The sequence below is a fragment of the Centruroides vittatus genome, unplaced genomic scaffold (assembly GCF_030686945.1).
Source record: "Centruroides vittatus isolate TY-2023 unplaced genomic scaffold, ASM3068694v2 scaffold_1015, whole genome shotgun sequence".
NCBI classification, from domain to species: domain Eukaryota; kingdom Metazoa; phylum Arthropoda; class Arachnida; order Scorpiones; family Buthidae; genus Centruroides; species Centruroides vittatus.
In genome coordinates this window covers 2,991,812-3,012,417 of record NW_027122666.1, presented here as the reverse complement: position 1 = coordinate 3,012,417, position 20,606 = coordinate 2,991,812, and the positions used below count along the sequence as shown (strand labels likewise).

At 28.9% G+C, this 20,606-nt stretch overlaps 1 protein-coding gene across 1 annotated transcript in view; it reads right to left on the bottom strand.

Moving 5' to 3' along the window:
* The window catches only part of LOC136986362 (uro-adherence factor A-like), a 179,893-nt gene that overhangs the window by 15,801 nt on the left and 143,486 nt on the right, over positions 1–20,606 (bottom strand). Inside the window, exons 7-11 of the mRNA XM_067283882.1 lie at positions 17,988–18,083; positions 12,713–12,823; positions 10,349–10,545; positions 8,420–8,565; positions 849–891 (exon numbers count right to left, since the gene is read on the bottom strand). Coding sequence (XP_067139983.1) covers positions 849–891; positions 8,420–8,565; positions 10,349–10,545; positions 12,713–12,823; positions 17,988–18,083 — 593 coding nt within the window. The remainder of the gene's footprint in view (positions 1–848; positions 892–8,419; positions 8,566–10,348; positions 10,546–12,712; positions 12,824–17,987; positions 18,084–20,606) is intronic.

Sequence of the window (20,606 nt, the reverse complement as noted above, 5' to 3'; positions counted from 1 at the left end):
ATATTACAAAACACCTTTCTCACTTTTTCTAGCAAATTTTAATTAAATGAACTGACATTTTCAGCTATTTTGAATAGCCTTCCTCAGGTTTAACATAATTTTCAATGTCATTAGAACATAAGATTTAGGATTTCAAGCTTCACTCACATTCTTCGCATAATTTTAATTTTGTTTGATGTTTATCTATATATTTATTTTATTTTATTTAAATTGTATAAGTTTAAGAATCCCTATTTTTGTAATACCATAACATCATAAGAATGTGAGTTAAGCTTGAAATCTTAAATCTTATGTTGTAATTGTCATTCAAAATTATGTTAAACCCAAGGAAGGCTATTCAAAATAGCTGAAAATGTTAGTTCGTTTAATTAAAATTTGCTAGAAAAAGTGAGAAAGGTGTTTTGTTATATTATAATAAAATAGAAAACACAGGTGAATTTAAAATTTTATAATAAAATCAAACCATACTACATAAATTTATCAAACCATACTATTTATGATTTAACAATAATTGTTAAATCATACCATAGTTTGTACCAATTATTAATACAAACTAGTTATTTTGAAATTTGTTACATATAATTTAGATTCATATATTCCTTTAATTTAATTAACGGAGTCATTTAGTTAAATATTAAGTAAAAATAGCAGAATTAGTTGGTAAAATATTTTCAACTGTATTATTATTTTTATCTATTATTTTGAAAGCTAAAAATATTTTATGATATTGAATGAGAATTTTAAAACTTATTAAAAAAATAATGTTAATCAAAATGCAGTAAAATTAATTTTATATTGCATTATACATAAACATATTATAAAAAATTAATAAAAAGAAATGATTTTACCTTACTAGCTGATGTGGCTACCTGAGTCAAGGCACTGATCCATCTGAAACACATAATTGTTATAAAATTATCCAGCTTTTTTACTTTAATATTTATACAAAACTACTAATCAAAAAATAAGGTAAATTAATAATTACAATACTATATTTAAAATTTTTTACATTCAAATTTCATTGAATATAATTTTATATATAATTGAATAGAATTTTGTCAATTTAATAAAATATTTTATTTAGAATATTAAACAAAATAAAAAAAATAATAAATTTACTTAATTATCTTCAGGTTGAAGAATTTTTATTGTGAAATGAGCAATAAATAGTATTTAAAGTTAAATGAAAGCAAGTAAAAATCAACCACATTTCATACCAACAGTAATAAAAATATGATAAAATGAAAAATAACATTTCTATCTATATTTTACTTGACAATGTGAATATATATTAGATACATTTTCATAAACGTATTAACACACAATATACCAATGAGAAATAAAATTAAAAAAAAAGAGAGACAAAAATTTTTTTATTTCTATAAGTATTTATTCTCATAACTAAATTTTTGAATATTCAATCTGAAAAATTCTATGACTTAACAAATTCTGTTTTGAAAATTCATTTTATTCATTAAATTCATTTTGAAAAATTCATTTTATTTATCTTGTTTTATATCACGTCCTCAAATCTTGCAACTCAAATTTTCCAACCTTTACTATAACCACACTTCAAGCTTGAAAAACGTGAACAATAGAAGCATGTTTTAAATTATTATCCTAACTTTCAAGATTTTTGGTTGAATAATGTAATTACTCTTATAATATAAAACCTTATTAAGTACAGAGTGCAATAGAAAAATTTGACTATTGTAAATACACAGCATGATGGAAACCATTATAGTAAAAAATGCAGAGATGTAAATTGCCATTTTATTATCCACTGAGTTATAGTTTCTGTATGGTTCCAAGAAAGATGGTGCAATACAGAACATAACTAGAGCATCCATACAAGTATTGTTGGAATTGTTTCTTGGCCACTTTATTTCACAAGATGATGTTTCTTACCAACTGATCTTTACTTTTCCTTTGGGGACATCCAAGGTAAAAGTGTTTCTCTATAAGCCAAGGATTTTAAGTAACTGAACACAAATATAAAACCTAGTGAGAAGGGCATGTAGAAACTTGAAACAACAATTAGAAGAATGTTGCAAAATGAAAACTGCCATATAAGTGATGTGCTTTTCAAAATTAATTGAATACAAGTATAGTATCAATACTATAATTGATACTATACTTGATGAACTGTGTGCTATTGCATGCAAAATATAATAAATAACTGAAAATTAAACAAAAGAATCTACAAAGAAGAAAGGAATACATTGGGCACTCTGCTGAATACATGACACATACTAAAAAGGCATGTAATGATGACCAGTTCTACATTAAAAAATTACGAGGGCTATTTTTTAAATAAGGTCCGTTTGTGAATGAAAGTGAGAATAATGCGCAATCACAGCAGTATGCATACGCTTCTGCTCCGAGCAAGCTTGGCGCGCGTTTTGACGCCATTTGCAGCCATATCGTCTGTCTGTATGCTGAGCTGTAGAAGTTTAAAATGTTTAAGAAAATTGAGTCTCCTGCCGACTGTGAGATATGATCTGTTATTCGATTCTTCAATGCAAGAAACTTGGCAGCAGCGAAAATTCACCGTCAGATTTGTGAAGTTTACGGTGATAATGCTATGTGTGACAGTAAAGTTCGAAAATGGGTAAGAATGTTCAAGGATGGGCGAGTTAATGTGCATGATGAGCCACGCCCTGGCCGACCTTCTCTGATTTCTGAAGATTTGATTCGTGATGTGGATAACAAAATTAGAGAGGAACCGACGATTCACGATTTCAACGTTATCAATTGAATTTCCACAGATTTCAAGATCAGTTTTGTATACCATTGTTTCGGAGAAACTGAATTATCGAAAATTGTTTTCTCGGTGCGTTCCAAGACTGTTTTTTGACGATCACAAAACAAAAAGATTAAACAGTGCTTTATCATTTTGACTCGATACAATCCTCCACACAGTCCAGACCTTGCACCCAGTGATTTTCACTTGTTTCGATACTTAAAGGAGTTCTTTGGTGGTCAACAATTCAATGATGCAGAAGAAGTGAAAACTGCAGTTGTGGATTGGGCTTCTTGACAGGCAGCAGATTTCTTTGAAGTCGGAATTCAAAAAATTGTTGAGTGGTATGACAAATGTTTAAACAAAATGGAAATTATGTAGAAAAGTAGAAAAAAGTATGTAGAATATGGAAAAAATATATATATTTTAACGATATTTACAGTATTTTTCTTCTTATTAAAAAACGGACCTTATTTAAAAAATAGCCTTCGTACATTTAGCATCAAATTTTGCTGTTTTATGTTTCAAATAGGTTTTTCTGAAGCACCCTATAATAAAGAAATTAAAAAATAAATTCCAGAAACCTTAAATTCAATAAAAAAATGGAATGTTTATTAATGAAATGAATGCTTTTGACCATGTATAATGGCCATCTTCAGGCTCTAGAATAGAATATAATAAATGGAATGGAAAGCAAATTTGAAATTATAAGTATTCAAAAAATACAAATTTACATAGTATGTTACATGCTTAGGAGCATAAATATGTTAAATAAAATATAGAAAATAAGAGTAGAAATTAATAAGAAAAATATTAAATACAAAATAAAATAATTAAATTGTAGTGCTACGCGACTATGTATTATTATTATTATTTTATTTTCTCGGTTTCCTTTTTGTATATATCGGGTTTACTTGGTTTGTACCATGTTGCGTGGATTTTTGTGATGATGTCACCATAGGGTACGTGAAGAACCTCCTGACTGGTCCAGAGTGGGACAGTAAATGAAGCGGACTTCCAGAGAGCGGGAAATATAAATTGAGGAACTTCACGTTTTAGGACACTTTTTGGTTTTTGGTTGCAGTGTTCTGGCCACGTGTGGACACGAGATCGAGGCGCCGAGTGCAGGAGGTCCGAGAATGGAAGGAAGACAAGATAGGAAAATCCGTTCGCATCCAACTGAGGACAACGCAACAGTGGAATACAACTTAGTCAAGAGATAAACGACTGGTGGAGGACTCGTCCAACCAGATTAGTTTTTGTTTCAATTATCTGTACGCGGTGTAAAATTGTCGTGAGTAATATTAGTTTGTAATTTTCTTTTTCTCTTTGTTACGCACCATTCGTCGCCCTATTTTTCCACTTGTCATTAAACTTCCTGAAACCCGAAGGAGAAAAAAGAGGAAGCGTGTAAACGTGTGTGGCAATTGATTATATACTCGTATATCACGTGCCCCTTGTCAATTTTGTGATAGTCCGCGTTGTATGTAATTATCGCTATTGTATTAAAACTGAATTAATTTAAATGACAAATACTTGTTAAGCCGACTTGTTCGTTTTTTTCTTTTCTTGTCTAGCCCTGCAGACCTCGTTCTACAGGGGTATTTACAAAATAAATACAGAGAAATATATAAATATTATGAGTAAAAATCTAAATATAGAAAAAGGTATTGGCAGACAAAAGGCTGCATGCCATATTGTCTGCTTTTGTCTTGACAAAATTCCTTGTTCTTTCTTCTTTTCACCTTCTAGAACTTTCTAATCTTCTTAATCTTTCATGGAGGCCACTTTCTAGAATTCACTAACATAATATATACACAAGGTTACCCGAGGACATACAAAGTGAAGCAAGGTCACTTTGAGCTGGTGCTTGAAGAAGAAGGATGACAAAAGGAGAGACATTACAGTGTCTGGTACCTGGGTGAAGTCAGAACTTTGAAATCCCCAGTCTGAAGTTAGTGTGTTGAAGTTGGCATTTCAGTTTGATAAGTCAAAATGTGCAACTCATTATTGGAATCAAATATATGAAAACCATTAAGAAGCAAGGAAAAGGAAGACAGAAGTGAGAATTTTGTGTTTAAGAAGCTTTCATGTTGGCCCTCACGGTAACTGAACAATGTTTGCACCATCCAGGTATTCTTTCCTATGCTATCTGCCATCTTTGCTACTTCTTGCCTCCTATCTTCTATTTCCTTCCTAGATATAACTTAGTATTAAAGATTAGTATTGAGAAATTTTTGTGAACATTATTTTCATCTCCTTTTTGTAAGAATCGCAATAATTTTTGTAATTGATTTACTAATGACTGGATTTGAGGGACTGTTAATAAATATCCTCCCTAGAGCTGGAGTCCCTTTGTACTTGTACTTTATTATCACACAAAATAAATTCTTTTTTCTATCTTCTCCTTTGCATGTGTTTTTTTGGGGGGTGTTTGCTCTCATTGATCAATAACCCTTTCATAATTATCACATAAGAATATCAAGAAAGTGCACCTGGTAATCACTTTGTTGTTGTGGCTGTAAGCCATAATTTATAAAAGTTATTTAGTATTAATTTTTCTTTTCTCTTACATTTTTTCCATTTTCTTCTATTATCTTAGAGCTGTCTTTCTTCTTTGACGGTGGGGGTCCACTAATACTGGGGAGAGCTTTATTTTGTCCAAATAAGAAACCAGTCCAACTGGTTTCATGGTTGGCTTATATAGGAATGAAGGAACCTCAAAGGAAGACTTTTGAATGGGAGCGGAAATGAGACAATGTTTGGCCCAGTGTAGAAGGAAGGTGGTAATTGTATGGTGAAAGATCTTTGCAGTCTGAGAAGCTGAGAAGATCAAACACTTGGTAGGATATTGTGGATGTTTGGAGGTTCTTTGAGAGAAGAAGACATTCTCATTCAGGTTTTTGATAGAAGAAAAAGTTCCCAAAACACTGTTTTAAGTAGTTTGTTTTATGTTTATAAGCTATTTATAAAGTACTTAAAACCTTACACTTTAAGTATTTTATTTTGGATTCTTCTTGGCCCAAGCGATCTCCATTCTTATACATGTATCATAGACATCTGTTCCTGCACATCCCTGTCCATGTGGTATTGCCAGATCTCTCTGCAACAAACATGCTCCCATTTTTCTTTGAGAAGAACTTGATCTAACAAAAGGCTTGGATACCCCTTTGTCCTCTTTCACTTGTATTTCACTTTATATTCTTTATATATATATATAACTTTTGCCCTCTATCAATAAAAATCTCCTTGCATATTAGAACTAAGATTAGTATTAATAGTTAGTTTCAATTATTTAGTCCACTTCTGGTCTTCATGATAAATTAAGTTTGGTTTTATTTTAAAATATTGAGTGCACTTTTGTTTTATTTGTATTGTGCTTGAGTGTTTGTTGGGATTGTGCTCCTCGGCTGACATCACAGGTTGTGTGTTAGTTAATTTTAAGGATTCTGTAATCATTTTAATAAAATTCTTGTTTGTACAGATTTTATTGTGTCACAACCCATTAATTAAAATCCTCCATCTCACAGTTCAAGGCAGAATAGGAATTCTTGGAAAGGAAGTTCACAAGACCAAATAATTAAAATGTCATGCATGTATCTGACAAAAAGCAAGATTCAGTCCTCAAATTCAGGAAGAACTGCCTACTCCAAACACTGTACAACAAGTTCATATAGAGTATCTAAAATGGGGCTACCTATATGTACAGTACACCTCTAGTTTGGAGATATGAGGACTCTTCAAAGATGAAAAAAGGAGTGATAAATAATGTGTGCCAATTAAAAGGTTGTAGAGTGATGTTTATCAAGATGAATAATGTTGGAAAGAAGAAAGTTATGCAATTCACAGAAGCAAGATTCAATCTTGATAGATAGAAAATGCAACTGAAAGCTCACATACTGTGAAGTAACAATTTAAAATCATTAGCACAGACTTGCCTATGCTAATGATTTCTAAATTACAACAGTGCCCTTGCCAATAGTGCTGCGATGAAACATGTTTTCCTTGTCAGAACAAAATCTTAATGCCTAGACAATGCAGAATGTCAGATGAAAAATTTGATTTCTGAGACATCAGTTAAAAAAGGTGTGTGTTAAACAATAAAAATAAAATAAAAACAACTTAGTTTAATCCATTTGAATGTTTTGGTTTTTATATTTTCAAATATCAAGTATTTTAACTGTAGTTAACTACTAAAATAAATAACTTACTGGAATATAAAAAATGAAAACAAAACACCTTGGTATTTCCAGCAACAAAGTAAATTTAATAAAATAAAAACGTTTTCGACTATTTTTAATAGTCCTCTTCAGTTAGACTCTTTAAATTGAAAATGGAACATAAAATAGAATGCTTCTTTAAAATGAATTAGAACAAAAATAGAATGCCAGCAATAACATCATTTAAATTTAAAATAATAAAATAAAATAAAGTAACATAAAAATAGTACAAATTAAACAGTAAAATAATTAAAACAAAGTATTAAGAGAATTAATTATTGTAGTAAAAAGATTTCCATGCACTAGAAAGACTATCAGCATCTCTATGGTTGATGCAACCTTTGGTATTATGCGCCTTGTAAATCTCAAGCTTTTCAATGTATTTAATAACATGTTTGTTAGTGGCAGTCTTAATTATGGAAGCTTTATCCCAATAAATATTGATATCTTGTTCTTTTGTGAAGGCTGCCAGGACAGTACTGTCCAAGTGTTTAGTAATCGAATATTTATGCTCCTGCAACCTCTGTTTTAAAGACCTCATAGTAACACCAACATAAACTAACTCTGAATTAAAACGACAGTCAGTTAATGGGATTGAATATACTCCTGATGTATTGTTTCAATTTAGTTTCAACTTATTGTTCCATAGAATTCTGTAAATCATAGGATTACGTCAATAGATCATTTTAACATTGTTCTTGCGAGCTACTTTCTTAAAGATCGAATGTAGGAAAAGAATATAGTTGAGAACTACCTTTCGGTCTTGGTTGGTGGTAGTAGGTTGTTTATTTGTTGGATTACAAAATTTATCAATAAGAGCGTTAATATCCCGTAAATGATATCCCTGTTGTACAGCTATTGTGCGTATGTAATTTAGTTCTCTATATGTGTCATAAATACTTGTACAGTGGGTATAGGCCCGCTTTATCCAAGATCTAAAGGCTGCATGTTTAAAGTTGCTGGGATTGAATGAATTCTTTGGAATAATAATAAGTAGATAGCTAGGCTTTCGATAAATGTTCGTCCATATTTCACCAAATTTACAAGTGATGGATAGATCCAGAAAGTTTACATTCATGTCACTTTTTTGTTCCAATGATAGCGTCAAACCATATGGGTTGTTATTCATTTTGCCAGCAATAACATCATTTAAATGATGTTATTGCTGGCATTCTAATTTTGTTCTAATTCATTTTAAAGAAGCATTCTATTTTATGTTCCATTTTCAATTTAAAGTGTCTAACTGAAGAGGACTATTAAAAATAGTCGAAAATGTTTGCTGGAAATACCAAGGTGTTTTGTTTTCGTAGTTAACTACTTTCTATGTAATTAGTGCCTATATATATATATTATATATATATATATATATATATATATAAGAACATCATTTGAGAAAAAAAATTACAAAAATTACAAGTGATAAAACGATCTTCTTAAACAAAATTTATGAACTCACCTGGCCGCAGTCTCTTCATCATCAGCAGAAAAATAATATGTAGAACCTCCATACTTAGTCACCCTGAATGCATGAGGAGATCCTGCATCGGGCACTCTGCTGACTACATGACTCTGCAGAGCTAAGGCTCCTAATGGCTCATGGTCCTAAAATATTTTTTTCAATAAATTCTCTTATATAAAATAAAAATTTGGTTCTGAATTTTAGAAATAACTTATTTTAAATAAAAGCTGTAATTAAAAAATCTTAATTACTGTTTCCATTCATAAACTAAGAATCTGAAAATATTTTTTAATAAACTGTATAAATTTAACATTAATGCAGATTTTTTCAAGTTACTTAGTTTTCATGACTCATTATGTTTGTTTGATCTCAGCAAGCAAAGTAGGTTTGTCAAACATAACAATTTTTAATTTCTTTAATATTTTTCAGTTTAAAAAGAAGAATCTTCGGGAATATAAATAAAAATAAAAACAAAACCAATTTATCAATTAAACATTTTCCAGAAATTTGAATATTCTTTTAAAATTATCATTTGTAGGGTAAACAGTACAGTTATTGGCCAACTTAAGGGAATTTTTATTTTAAAAAATTCTCTGCCATTATGAATGTGATAGATTATTAATGAATATACAAACTGAGATACCTCAAAACAATAAGAATAATTTATAATAACGGGATCTACACACAACTTTCAGTTTGAGAATTTGAAAATCATGTAATTTAATATTATTGCAATGTAAAATTTTGCATTTAATAATCTACAGATATAAAAGAATTCTCTATTTAATATTTAAGGGGATAATCTGTTCTCAAGTATTCAATGATGCTTTTGAAAATGATAACATTTAGGAGGATGCTGTATCAAGATTTCACTATATTTCAATCTTTAAATAATTATATTGTGAAATTCTAAAACTAATTTTTAAAAAATAACATAATCCAATAATTTTAGTATTTTCATTAATTATCTTATATTAGAATAATTTATAAATGATATCTTAATTGTTTTTATCTAATATAATCTAATTAAGTGATTAATCATTAATTTTCCCAAATAAAATTTTTCAACTCACAGTAGAAATATATAGCTAGATCTATTTTGTAATATCAAAGTATGTTCATATTAAAGCAAGTCGGAATTACAATTTAATTATACTTCAAATGTGATTAATAAATAAAGACTTTAAATGTCATATATATATATATATAGTCTTACTCCATTCAATTTCAATTTAACCAAATCTTCAACTGTGCAGTTATCAGCAATTGCTCAGTTGAAGCAGTAACATTACAATAGGCAATGCTAGTCACTAGTTAATAATTAAATATATTCAAATTAACCCAAATATAAAAGATGAATTCTTTAAATGATGATAAATAGTCTAAGTGAAAAATGAAAGATGATGTAAAAAAAATTAATCTATTTGATTAATTAAATTACATGCTATCTTCTATGTAATCCTATATTGTCAAAATTTATTCAGGATATCACATTATGATAAAAATACAGCATTGAAAGAAACTGCAAGTGAAATAAATATCTAACATTGGTCAATATATACTGTATATTAAACAAAAATTATTATAAACAGCAAGATTTTATAAATTAATTTCATGTCAAAACTTCAAATATAATGCAATATTAAAATATTTCATCTATATAAGACATTTGTTTTTTAAAGAACATGAAGTAAGGAAATTTGTTATACTTATTAATAACATAAAATTTCTAATAAAATAAATATTGTTATTTAAACTTACTGAAATTCAATAAATCTTATATTCAAGACATATAGAAATAAAAATGTTATTTTAAAATCAAATTTATTGTTTATAATTACAATAGATATATAAAGTATCTTGAATATATTTTTGAATTTATAATATTTAACACTATTAAAACTAATGGTAAATATTTTCTCTTACCTCTGGTGATCTATACCAATAAAGACTATTATCTGGTTTCAGCATAAACCATCTTCTACACCATCTTTGCACACTAAGATTTCCAATACTTAATCTTTGCAAATATCCAGATAATAATGGATTCTGGACAGTTTGATTAACAATAGGTGCCAGAACATGACATGTTCTAGCCACTTCTACATGAAGCACATCAGTTCCTAAAATAAATTTAATTAAATAACTATTCATCACACCAAAATTACTTAAAATAACTATGTACAAGGAACCATTCACAGTGTGATAACAAAACATTGAATATCCATCTAGGAACAGTTAAGAACCTGATGCAGAGCCCAGAAAACTTTTTTCCATTTTTTTTGATGTTTTGTTATCACACCGTGAATGGTTCTGTGTGCATAGTTATAAATTTAATTAGTCTAGTTTGATTTAAAAAACTAATAATAATTTAATCTTCTATAATAATTTATATAATTACTAAGTAATAAAAATCAAAACATTATTTTAAGATTTTATTTTTCTTTGGGATCCTGCAGTACTTATCATGAGCCACTGCTGGTTTAGAAATAACAAAAATAATGTCATATAGGTAAGCATTTTCTGGCATGAAAGCAATCAAAAAATCTCCATAAGATAAACTGTATTGTTTCTTAGTGCAACAGTTTATAACTATATCTCATCATTCATTATTATTATTTTTTATTCCTAACACAAAAATTAGATATAAGAAATGTTGGTAACATATCAACAAAGACAACAGTTTGGTTCAATAATTCATAGCTTACTTGTCTCATTCTAATAATACATATATATGATTTTGATCTTAGGATATGTTACACAAAAAATAGATTTCTGGTTCATATCACCAATGTCCTAATGTTACCAGCTAAAAATGCATATCATTTCAATAATTGAAACAAAGGACAACAGTTTAATTTTGTTTGCAAATTAAACTGTTGTCTTATGTTTCAATTATTGAAATGATATAAAAAATTTATTTGTTAAAATTTATGTACTATACAGTATATAAAATATAATTATTAAATTTATCAAGAGCCTACCTCTAAGAAAAATTAATGAATATTTAGTTGTGAAAGAAAGTAAAAGTGTAATCCCTGTGTGCTAAGACATATTTTGTATTAGACAGGATGGTGCTATCTATTGTTGGTGCACTTTACATTTTTTTTGGTCATAGGTCATGATATTGTTTAGTCTGCTATGTCTCTGTGTGGCATCCCCTCATTCAGCTTTTCTTCATGTTGCATCTAACTGTATATTTCTGTGTGTCTTTAGAATCATTTACTTGCTTCATTTTCTGACATTAGTTATTAAATAATAGTCATATTAAATGCCAATAAAATCTATTAACCTGATTTTTGGTTAAGGCCAAAAATCAGCTTAATAGACATTTATATGTAGAATATTTTATATTCATACAAAGTTTATTTAAGAAAAATGTTTTTATTTTACTTTACCTTATTTTTGTTTAATATCCTGTTATATTTTCCTATATTTAATTAATGTTATAATTTTAAAATATTTTGCTTAAACAGTCAATTTTAGATAAGTTGGAACTGTTGAGTACATGAAAATCTTTAAATGTATTTTTCATTTAATAAAAAAAAAAAACCCAATTAATTTGACTATTTGAAGTTATATAAATTTTGAATAATATGAAATACTGTAAGATGCATATTTTATTCAACAATAATAAAATATGACACCTAGAATATGTGTAATGTTTTATATTTCAATAGATACCAGTACATACAGTCAATTAGAATTAATATAAGAATGTGAAGATTTTCCTTTAACTCCTAGGATTTGTCAACTCTTCCTAATTATTGTCTCAAAAGCAGCAATAGTTTTTAGAATATTTGAAGAACATCCTAAATGAGAATTGTCATAAGATAAAAAAAATGCTCAGAACTGCTTATAACATTAATAAATGATCATCAGAGATATACATTTTTTCTATAATTTAAGATTAAATTCTACTTCCAAAAGAAACAATCAAACATAAGTTATTTATTAGCTTAGATACTTTGAAAAAAATGTTTGGCATTTACAGGAGACACTTTTTATATTAGAAAATTGTAACAGAAATACATTATTTCATGTTGTAATGTTTATTCCAAATGTTCAAAATACAATGTCAAATATATAAGAATTTCTATAAAATATTCATTATTATAACTCAGACTCCTAAAATTATTTAAAGTGCAAACAATAGATTTTTTTTCCTTTCATTATTTTAACTTTTGGCATCATAGTACTTAATTGAAATCAATGATGCTGAATATCTTAAAATTTATTAAATAGATTAAATAGTATTATAAAAGTAAATAAACAAGAAAAATGTATTACCTGTATGTGCAATTTTTACTACTTCTGAATGGGGTGCTTCTAATACATTGATTCCATTAATGTTAATGATAATATCACCAACTTCTAAACCACAAGTTTCTGCTGGAGTTCCTAAAATAAATAAAAAAAGGCAACCTCAATATGAAATTTTGTAATCTTCCTAAATCTTCAATTTGTATTTAATATAAAATAGCATCATTTATGTGAAGTTAATGCTCTTGTGCATTTCTAAATGTTGTTGTTTATCTATTTCAAAAATTATAAATATTGTCTTGTTTTATGCAGGGGTTTGTATGTCAGCAGTTTTGCATAAAGTGAAATTCACATAAATTTGTACTTCATCCCAAGTAGTCCCAGATAATTGCCTAGACATTTATGTAACCATTTACAATTAATAGAAGAACATTAAAATGGATTTTAAATGTTTTGCTTGTTTTTATTACATATACAGAATTTTTGAAAAGAATATAGAACTTAATTTCATTTTTGCAATAATGTAAATTGAGTAAAAAATGTATAACTACTGGATGCAAATGCACCATAATAAAGATATTGAGAATTCAAAATTTCCCATTTGTCTTCAATTGAAATAACAGTGCACACAAAGGTTAAAATGTATAAGCCAATTGCCATTGGTTTATGTGATAATAAACTGATCCAAAACTTAATGAACTAAAAAGGAACTGCTTAGATCAATTATTATTATTTTTTAAATTTTTATTGCAACAATAATATTAACCTCAGTATGCATTCTTATTCAGAAAGTTTTAATGGATTGTATACCTTTGTAAATAGTTTATTATTCAAAAATTAAATAATGACTAAAGATTTTCCTTCATTTTGAGATTCTATTGTAATATTTACATCCTTTAAAGTAGAAAAATATTTTAATTTACTTTGTAAAACTAAATGTTAAGGAAAAAGTTTGCTGTTTCATTGAAACAATGAAGCATAGTTATGGAATGCAGGTCAGACAGCATGATTACACTATGCATCTACAATTTTCTTTAATCACATCATGGTCCACCAATGGCTGAGTGGATAAAATCACTGAACACTGGTAGTTGGTTGTGGATTCATGCCTACCCAGGCTACAACAGGCTGGTCATGTGGAGTTTTCTGGGTTTTCTTCATGTGTCTAACACCTAAATGGGGGCCAGTTTCCCATAGGCCAGGGGGCCCCAACCTTTTTGTACCTAAGAGCACATTCTAGAATACCGGCCGGACGGCGGGCACCATTTATTTTTTCAAGGTGAATTTATACTTGGACATAGTTAATTATACATACACATAATGTGCAGAAAACATTTAATTCCAAAAATGTAATAAAACATACACAAGACTATTAACAATAATTTTTACAAAACAAGTAATTACTAAACAATGCATACAAAATCTAGAGTATAAAAATTCTTTATAAAAAATATAAATCTGAAAGTAAATGTGATTTTTGACATTGCATTTCATTGGCCATTGCTTCGTAATTAGGAGAGCATGATGATATTCCTGCTCGTAAGCAATCGTCAAGGTGTTCATCTGTAAGATAATATTATAAAGCACTCAGCAAATCATTATAGATATACGTACTTAACACCTTACTCTTGCCGAGAAAAAATATATTTATTTGCAACAAACAAACAAACGTTTTCAGCCTGCTTCACAGGCCATCTTCAGGCTTGGAATACATTTGAAAATTAAAATTCCATCCATGGAATACAAAAATTCAAATTCAAAATTAAATAAGGTACAATCAAAATAAAATATTGAATAACTAACATAAAGCAAAAAATAACAAAAAATATATAAAAATGTAACAAATGAATACGTAAGCATTAATAAATGCAAATTTCTAAGACATACAATAAAACCATTATATTGATTGGTTAGAGCCCTTATTAAACTTCTTAACCATAAACTTCCATGCAGAGGGAAGACTTTCTGCGTCCCTCGCATTAAGACAGCCTTCTTGTAATCTACTTCTAAAAATCTGCAACTTTTCCGCTGTCAAGGCTAATGATGGAGACGATAAAGGATTTATGATGGCCGCCTCATTCCATTTGACCGTAGCTCCTGGCGCTTGCGCCATTTGGGACAAAACTGTTGCATTAGACCCCTTTCTGATATTATAACTATGCTCCTTGATTCTAATTCCTAAACTTCTAGTGGTTACTCCGATGTAATCTTTTTTAACGCCCAATTGCATGTTTTCATACGGAATTTTATAAACTCCTGCTTTCTCTTCTGCCTTTATAACATCTTTATCATTCCTGAGGATATGCATAAATTCAACATCCTCAGGAATGATTGGGCTAATTTATACACATCCTCAGGAATGATAAAGATGTTATAAAGGCAGAAGAGAAAGCAGGAGTTTATAAAATTCCGTATGAAAACATGCAATTGGGCGTTAAAAAAGATTACATCGGAGTAACCACTAGAAGTTTAGGAATTAGAATCAAGGAGCATAGTTATAATATCAGAAAGGGGTCTAATGCAACAGTTTTGTCCCAAATGGCGCAAGCGCCAGGAGCTACGGTCAAATGGAATGAGGCGGCCATCATAAATCCTTTATCGTCTCCATCATTAGCCTTGACAGCGGAAAAGTTGCAGATTTTTAGAAGTAGATTACAAGAAGGCTGTCTTAATGCGAGGGACGCAGAAAGTCTTCCCTCTGCATGGAAGTTTATGGTTAAGAAGTTTAATAAGGGCTCTAACCAATCAATATAATGGTTTTATTGTATGTCTTAGAAATTTGCATTTATTAATGCTTACGTATTCATTTGTTACATTTTTATATATTTTTTGTTATTTTTTGCTTTATGTTAGTTATTCAATATTTTATTTTGATTGTACCTTATTTAATTTTGAATTTGAATTTTTGTATTCCATGGATGGAATTTTAATTTCAAATGTATTCCAAGCCTGAAGATGGCCTGTGAAGCAGGCTGAAAACGTTTGTTTGTTTGTTGCAAATAAATATATTTTTTTTCTCGGCAAGAGTAAGGTGTTAAGTGCGTATATCTGTGTTCATCTGTAAGTCGTAATCTGTACTTTGATTTTATGATATTCAGAAAGGACCGGTTTATTTCATTTCAGGTATGGGAAATTTGGTTGGTGAAGATTTGGTGGAGGGGAAAAAGAGATCGGTCGCATTTCGCTTTGTGCTTTTATCTGTGTTGGACGCCATTTCTACTTTTGAGTGGTTAATCATTAAAAACGAAAAAGCTTTTACATAGCATTTTATTGAAAACCGAAATATTTTTATTTTTATCGTGGTCTCACAGCTGCGGGCACACGTAAAACGATCGACGGGCGCTATGGTGCCCGCGGGCATAGGGTTGGGAACCACTGCCATAAGCATCCCCCTTGGCAGATCACCCACATGTTGTATTACCTTATCTCATCAAAACAAACCAAACCATTAACTGCATTGCTCCATTTCATGTGAATTTCAATTAATAAACTCAGAAAATTATGGAATTAAACCAAGTTTAGCATACCAAATTTAAAATATCCTACTGTAACTTAAATTTCAATAAATTAATATATTTCATCAGTAAGTAGTGTTATCTCAAAACAAAACTAAAACAATACTTTCAAGAATTTTATAATTATGAGCAATTATTTATTATGACATTGTCACAATGCCAGGCTGCAGTTTTTAATTATATTTTTAATTTATTCAATTTAAAATATATGTTCTCCATCTCAAATTTGTAGCATCTTGCCTCTGTACATCATACTTTTCCTGATAACAACAATGTCATGATGGTCACCTACGTAACTCCATTAACGGGAAAATTTTTATTGAATTCATATGACTTCCAGTCTAGACCAGAAGTTCACATAGTTAATCAGTGCATCCTGCCCCTAAACTTTCCATATCTGGTCTTTATTTTCATCTATCTAACACCATTCTCAAGATTAAGAAAGGACATACAGACAACAGATGGACAACATTTAATTTTATAATAAAAAGTAATTATTAAACATTAAAATTACAAAATTTTGTAGTACTGCTGTTTTCCTTAGCAGCCTAGTTTAACAGGCATTTTGTGTCACAATAAAATGAGCTTAATACAAAGAAGAGAATCTCAATATTTTGATAAAATAGAGGTATGCTAAAATTTTCTGAATTTTCCACTACTGGCATTTGTGACTAACATTTTTTATGAGTAATTAGTCAAATTGTTAAGGAATTTTTTTGTCATATGTTACAAAAAAATGAGACCTGTTAAATTAATGAGGTTGAAAAACATTAGTCACTTTTCATTAAATGTTTTCTGGAATTTATTATGGTTGTCTTTGTATCTGCTAGCTATATTTTGCAGTTTTTGAGTAGTTTTTAGACTGAAAGTTTCCATGACATGATAACACTCATCTTTTTCACCATTGCTATGAAGATAGTTTGTTCTGATAATGGATCAAGAAAGTTCTTGTAGAGATGCAATTTAACTATGATATTTTATTAGTGCAAAGATTCATTAAAACACCAGGAAAACAACCACATTTAAAGTCACCAAGAATATTGAAGAGTATTACAATCATTGTATGAAATTGATTTTATAAACATCTTAAACCCAATAGTTACATATTAAAGCCAAATGATTGCCCAATATAATTCAGCAATTGTTTGGTTTGAAATTGATTTTACTTTCATTGTTGATTTTTATTTATTTAGTTTATTATTAATTCACTTAATTATAAATATGATATTAGAATGGTAATCCTGGACCAAGCAGTGCCATAGAAAGTTTTATTTCCAATTTTTGAATACTAATGGTGTGACTTCAAATTAAAGTTAAACATGAATAAACATAAGAGTTATTGTTATACAGAATATATTTATTATTTATTACAAGGGTCAGCAACCTACGGTACACGGGACAATTTTCAGTGGCACTCTGATTAAATAGAAATGTAATAAAAATTAAATTTTAATTATTAATTTTTGAAGTCAATTATAACCAGACAATTTTGATACTGTATATAACAAAATTGGTAGAATCATGTTGGCACCTGGAATAAAATTATAACTTAGATTCAGCACAACACTACTGAAATGTTGCCAACCCCTGATTTATTACATTATTACACCTAAAATTTAATTGTTATTTTTATTATTTATGAAGTATTTTTGTCACCAAATAATTGAATCTGTAGATTATGCACTGCTCCAGATTATAGCCAGAAAATTACAGCAATTACAAAATTTTATATTTGCAATCATTATAAATTTTCATTTTAGCATATTTTATCTTACTTTGTGTATTACCTTTCTCAATTGCAGAAACAACAACAGGTTTACTTCCATGTATTCTAAATCCAAATTCTCCATTATTACGCTGAATGATAACCTTCTTATCAGCTTCTACATTAATTTTAGAAATGAAAGAACTTTAAAAATTACGATTTATCTAAATGAATGTTAAAGAAAGAAAGTTAATAGAAAAAAGATAATATATTTCAAATATCTATATGGATTGAAAAGTCATTTGATTCAGTGATCAACTTACCTATTTTTCAATGAGTAATAATAAAATATGTGCTAGAATAAATCAGTCTAATTTATAAGATTTACAAAATCCAAATAATTTTTTAAGATTAAATTGATGCCAACAGATTATTCAATTAAATGTTTTTTAACTATTATAATTATCTATATTTAATATTCATTTCTGATGTAATTGAATTCAAATCTCATTTTAAATATAGATGTTTATATTCACCAGTTTTTAGGAAAGATTTCTTAGTATTGTGTTCATTTTATATCATATAAAATAAATATTAAATATTAAATTATATGTCATATAATTTTTGTTATTTTTTTTAATTCATTTATTGAGTAAAAACATAAAGATAAAATTTTTAATTTATGTTTCTTATCTTTATTAAAATCAATTTTTTAACAAGATACATTGAGTTTGTATACTTTATATGCAAAAACCAGATAAGAATTTCAGATACATTATTATAATGAATTCATATATATTATTTATTCATTTGAATGGAAATATATTTATAATATATAAACAATACAGTGTAATCTTTTTATAAAAAACTTTTTAGGATAACAAACCCAAACCAATCTCCACAGTAACCTAAGACATAATCTTTCAATTGTATGAACATTATTATCATTATACGAAAGAAACAATATAGTGAACTTTCAGTTTAATGTTCCTTTTCTGTTAGTCCATGATAATGGAATTCCTGCAATTTCACTCATTATAACAACTAGTTACAATTTCTTTCCCTCTTCTTTGCTATTGTCTTCCAATTAGTAAAGAACTATATTCAAAGGAAAGAGATCAAGCTTATAAGCAACTAACAAGTTGCAGATATACTAATCTCAACAACAGCTCCATATTTTGAGAGAGATATGTGTAAGGATAGTGCATCTTAATGACATAGGTGCAAGGATGACTGTTTTATGCATCTCAATTTTATTTTATTTACCTTATTCTTTACCTAAAGCACAAAAATAAGATGGCACCAAGGAACATCCATAGGAGTGAAATTTTGCCAGGTTCATTCTGGTCATTAAAAGTGTTAAATTTCTCTCTTGTCATTACCTATGTGTGTAGCAATGATTTGTGTTATATAACCTTTGTATTTATATTGTGTAGCAACACTTCATGTTATATAACCTTTGTATTATTTTTCTAACAAATAAATGGCAATGACGTGGCGTCTCTATCAAGCCTGCCACTTTTTGGTTCAGTCTGACTTTGAAACAGACCAAAGTAGTCGTGTATGATTTTATACTTACTTGTAAGGTATCCTACTCACTATCTGTGAACATATAATTTGCAACAGTGAAAATACAGGGTGTCCATAAAGTCTCTTTACAACTTAAAAAATTTATTGCAAAGGCAATTGATAACATATTGTAATCAGACTTGTTCTATTGTACTCAATGGTTTTCAAAGTTTTTGTACTGTACCTCATTTAATACACCTCTATGTGGGCACCATTAGTCGCATGAAGCACATCAAGACAGTATTCGACTTCTTGCCACTGTAGCACAGCCTCATCTGTTATCTTTTACTTTCGTTCAGTAATGCCCTGTATCTTTGTTCAATACACAATATCTAACATAGTCCCATAGAAAGAAATCCAGAGGTGTGATATCTGGTGAATATGGTGGCCATGGAATTGGTCCATCCCTTCCAATCCAATGGTCTTGAAATGTTTGATTAAGGAAGAGACAAACATGCAGTCGCCAATGTGATGGAGCATCATCCTGCTGGAACGTGATGGTTGGTTGAAGGTCCTGCAGTTGTGGGGCCACATATTCAGTCAAAAGGTCAAGGTAGACATCTGCATTAATTGATCTCTCATGGAAGAAAAATGGACCAAAAATTCGATTGCACATAATGCAATGTGATTAAAAACTTTGAAAATCAATGAGTACAATAGAACAAGTCTGATTAAAATATCTTATCAATTGCCTTTGCAATAAATTTTTTAAGTTGTAAAGAGTCTTTATAGACACTGTATTTAACAAAAAGGGCTTTTCTTCCATGTCCATTATGCCAAGCCCATACATGAAACTGTCTTTGTAAGATATATTTAACATTTTATTTTTCTACACTATAGTAGAGCTACAATATACTACAGCTGTAGACTATGACTCTACAGATAGATGAAGTATAAAGGTACAATACATTCAAATATTTATTTTATTTGGATATCTCTAGACATAAAGAATGTAGTCATGACGAAATCAATCTGTTGGAAACTAACAACAGTCCCTTCTTATATACAAGTTAAAAGACCCTTTCAAATACAAAATAGCTGCCTTTGTTACACTCTTAAGGAGAGCAATTTATTTACTTGTGAACTGACATATGTACCAGAAAAATTCTCCAAATAGAAATAGTTCATTCCT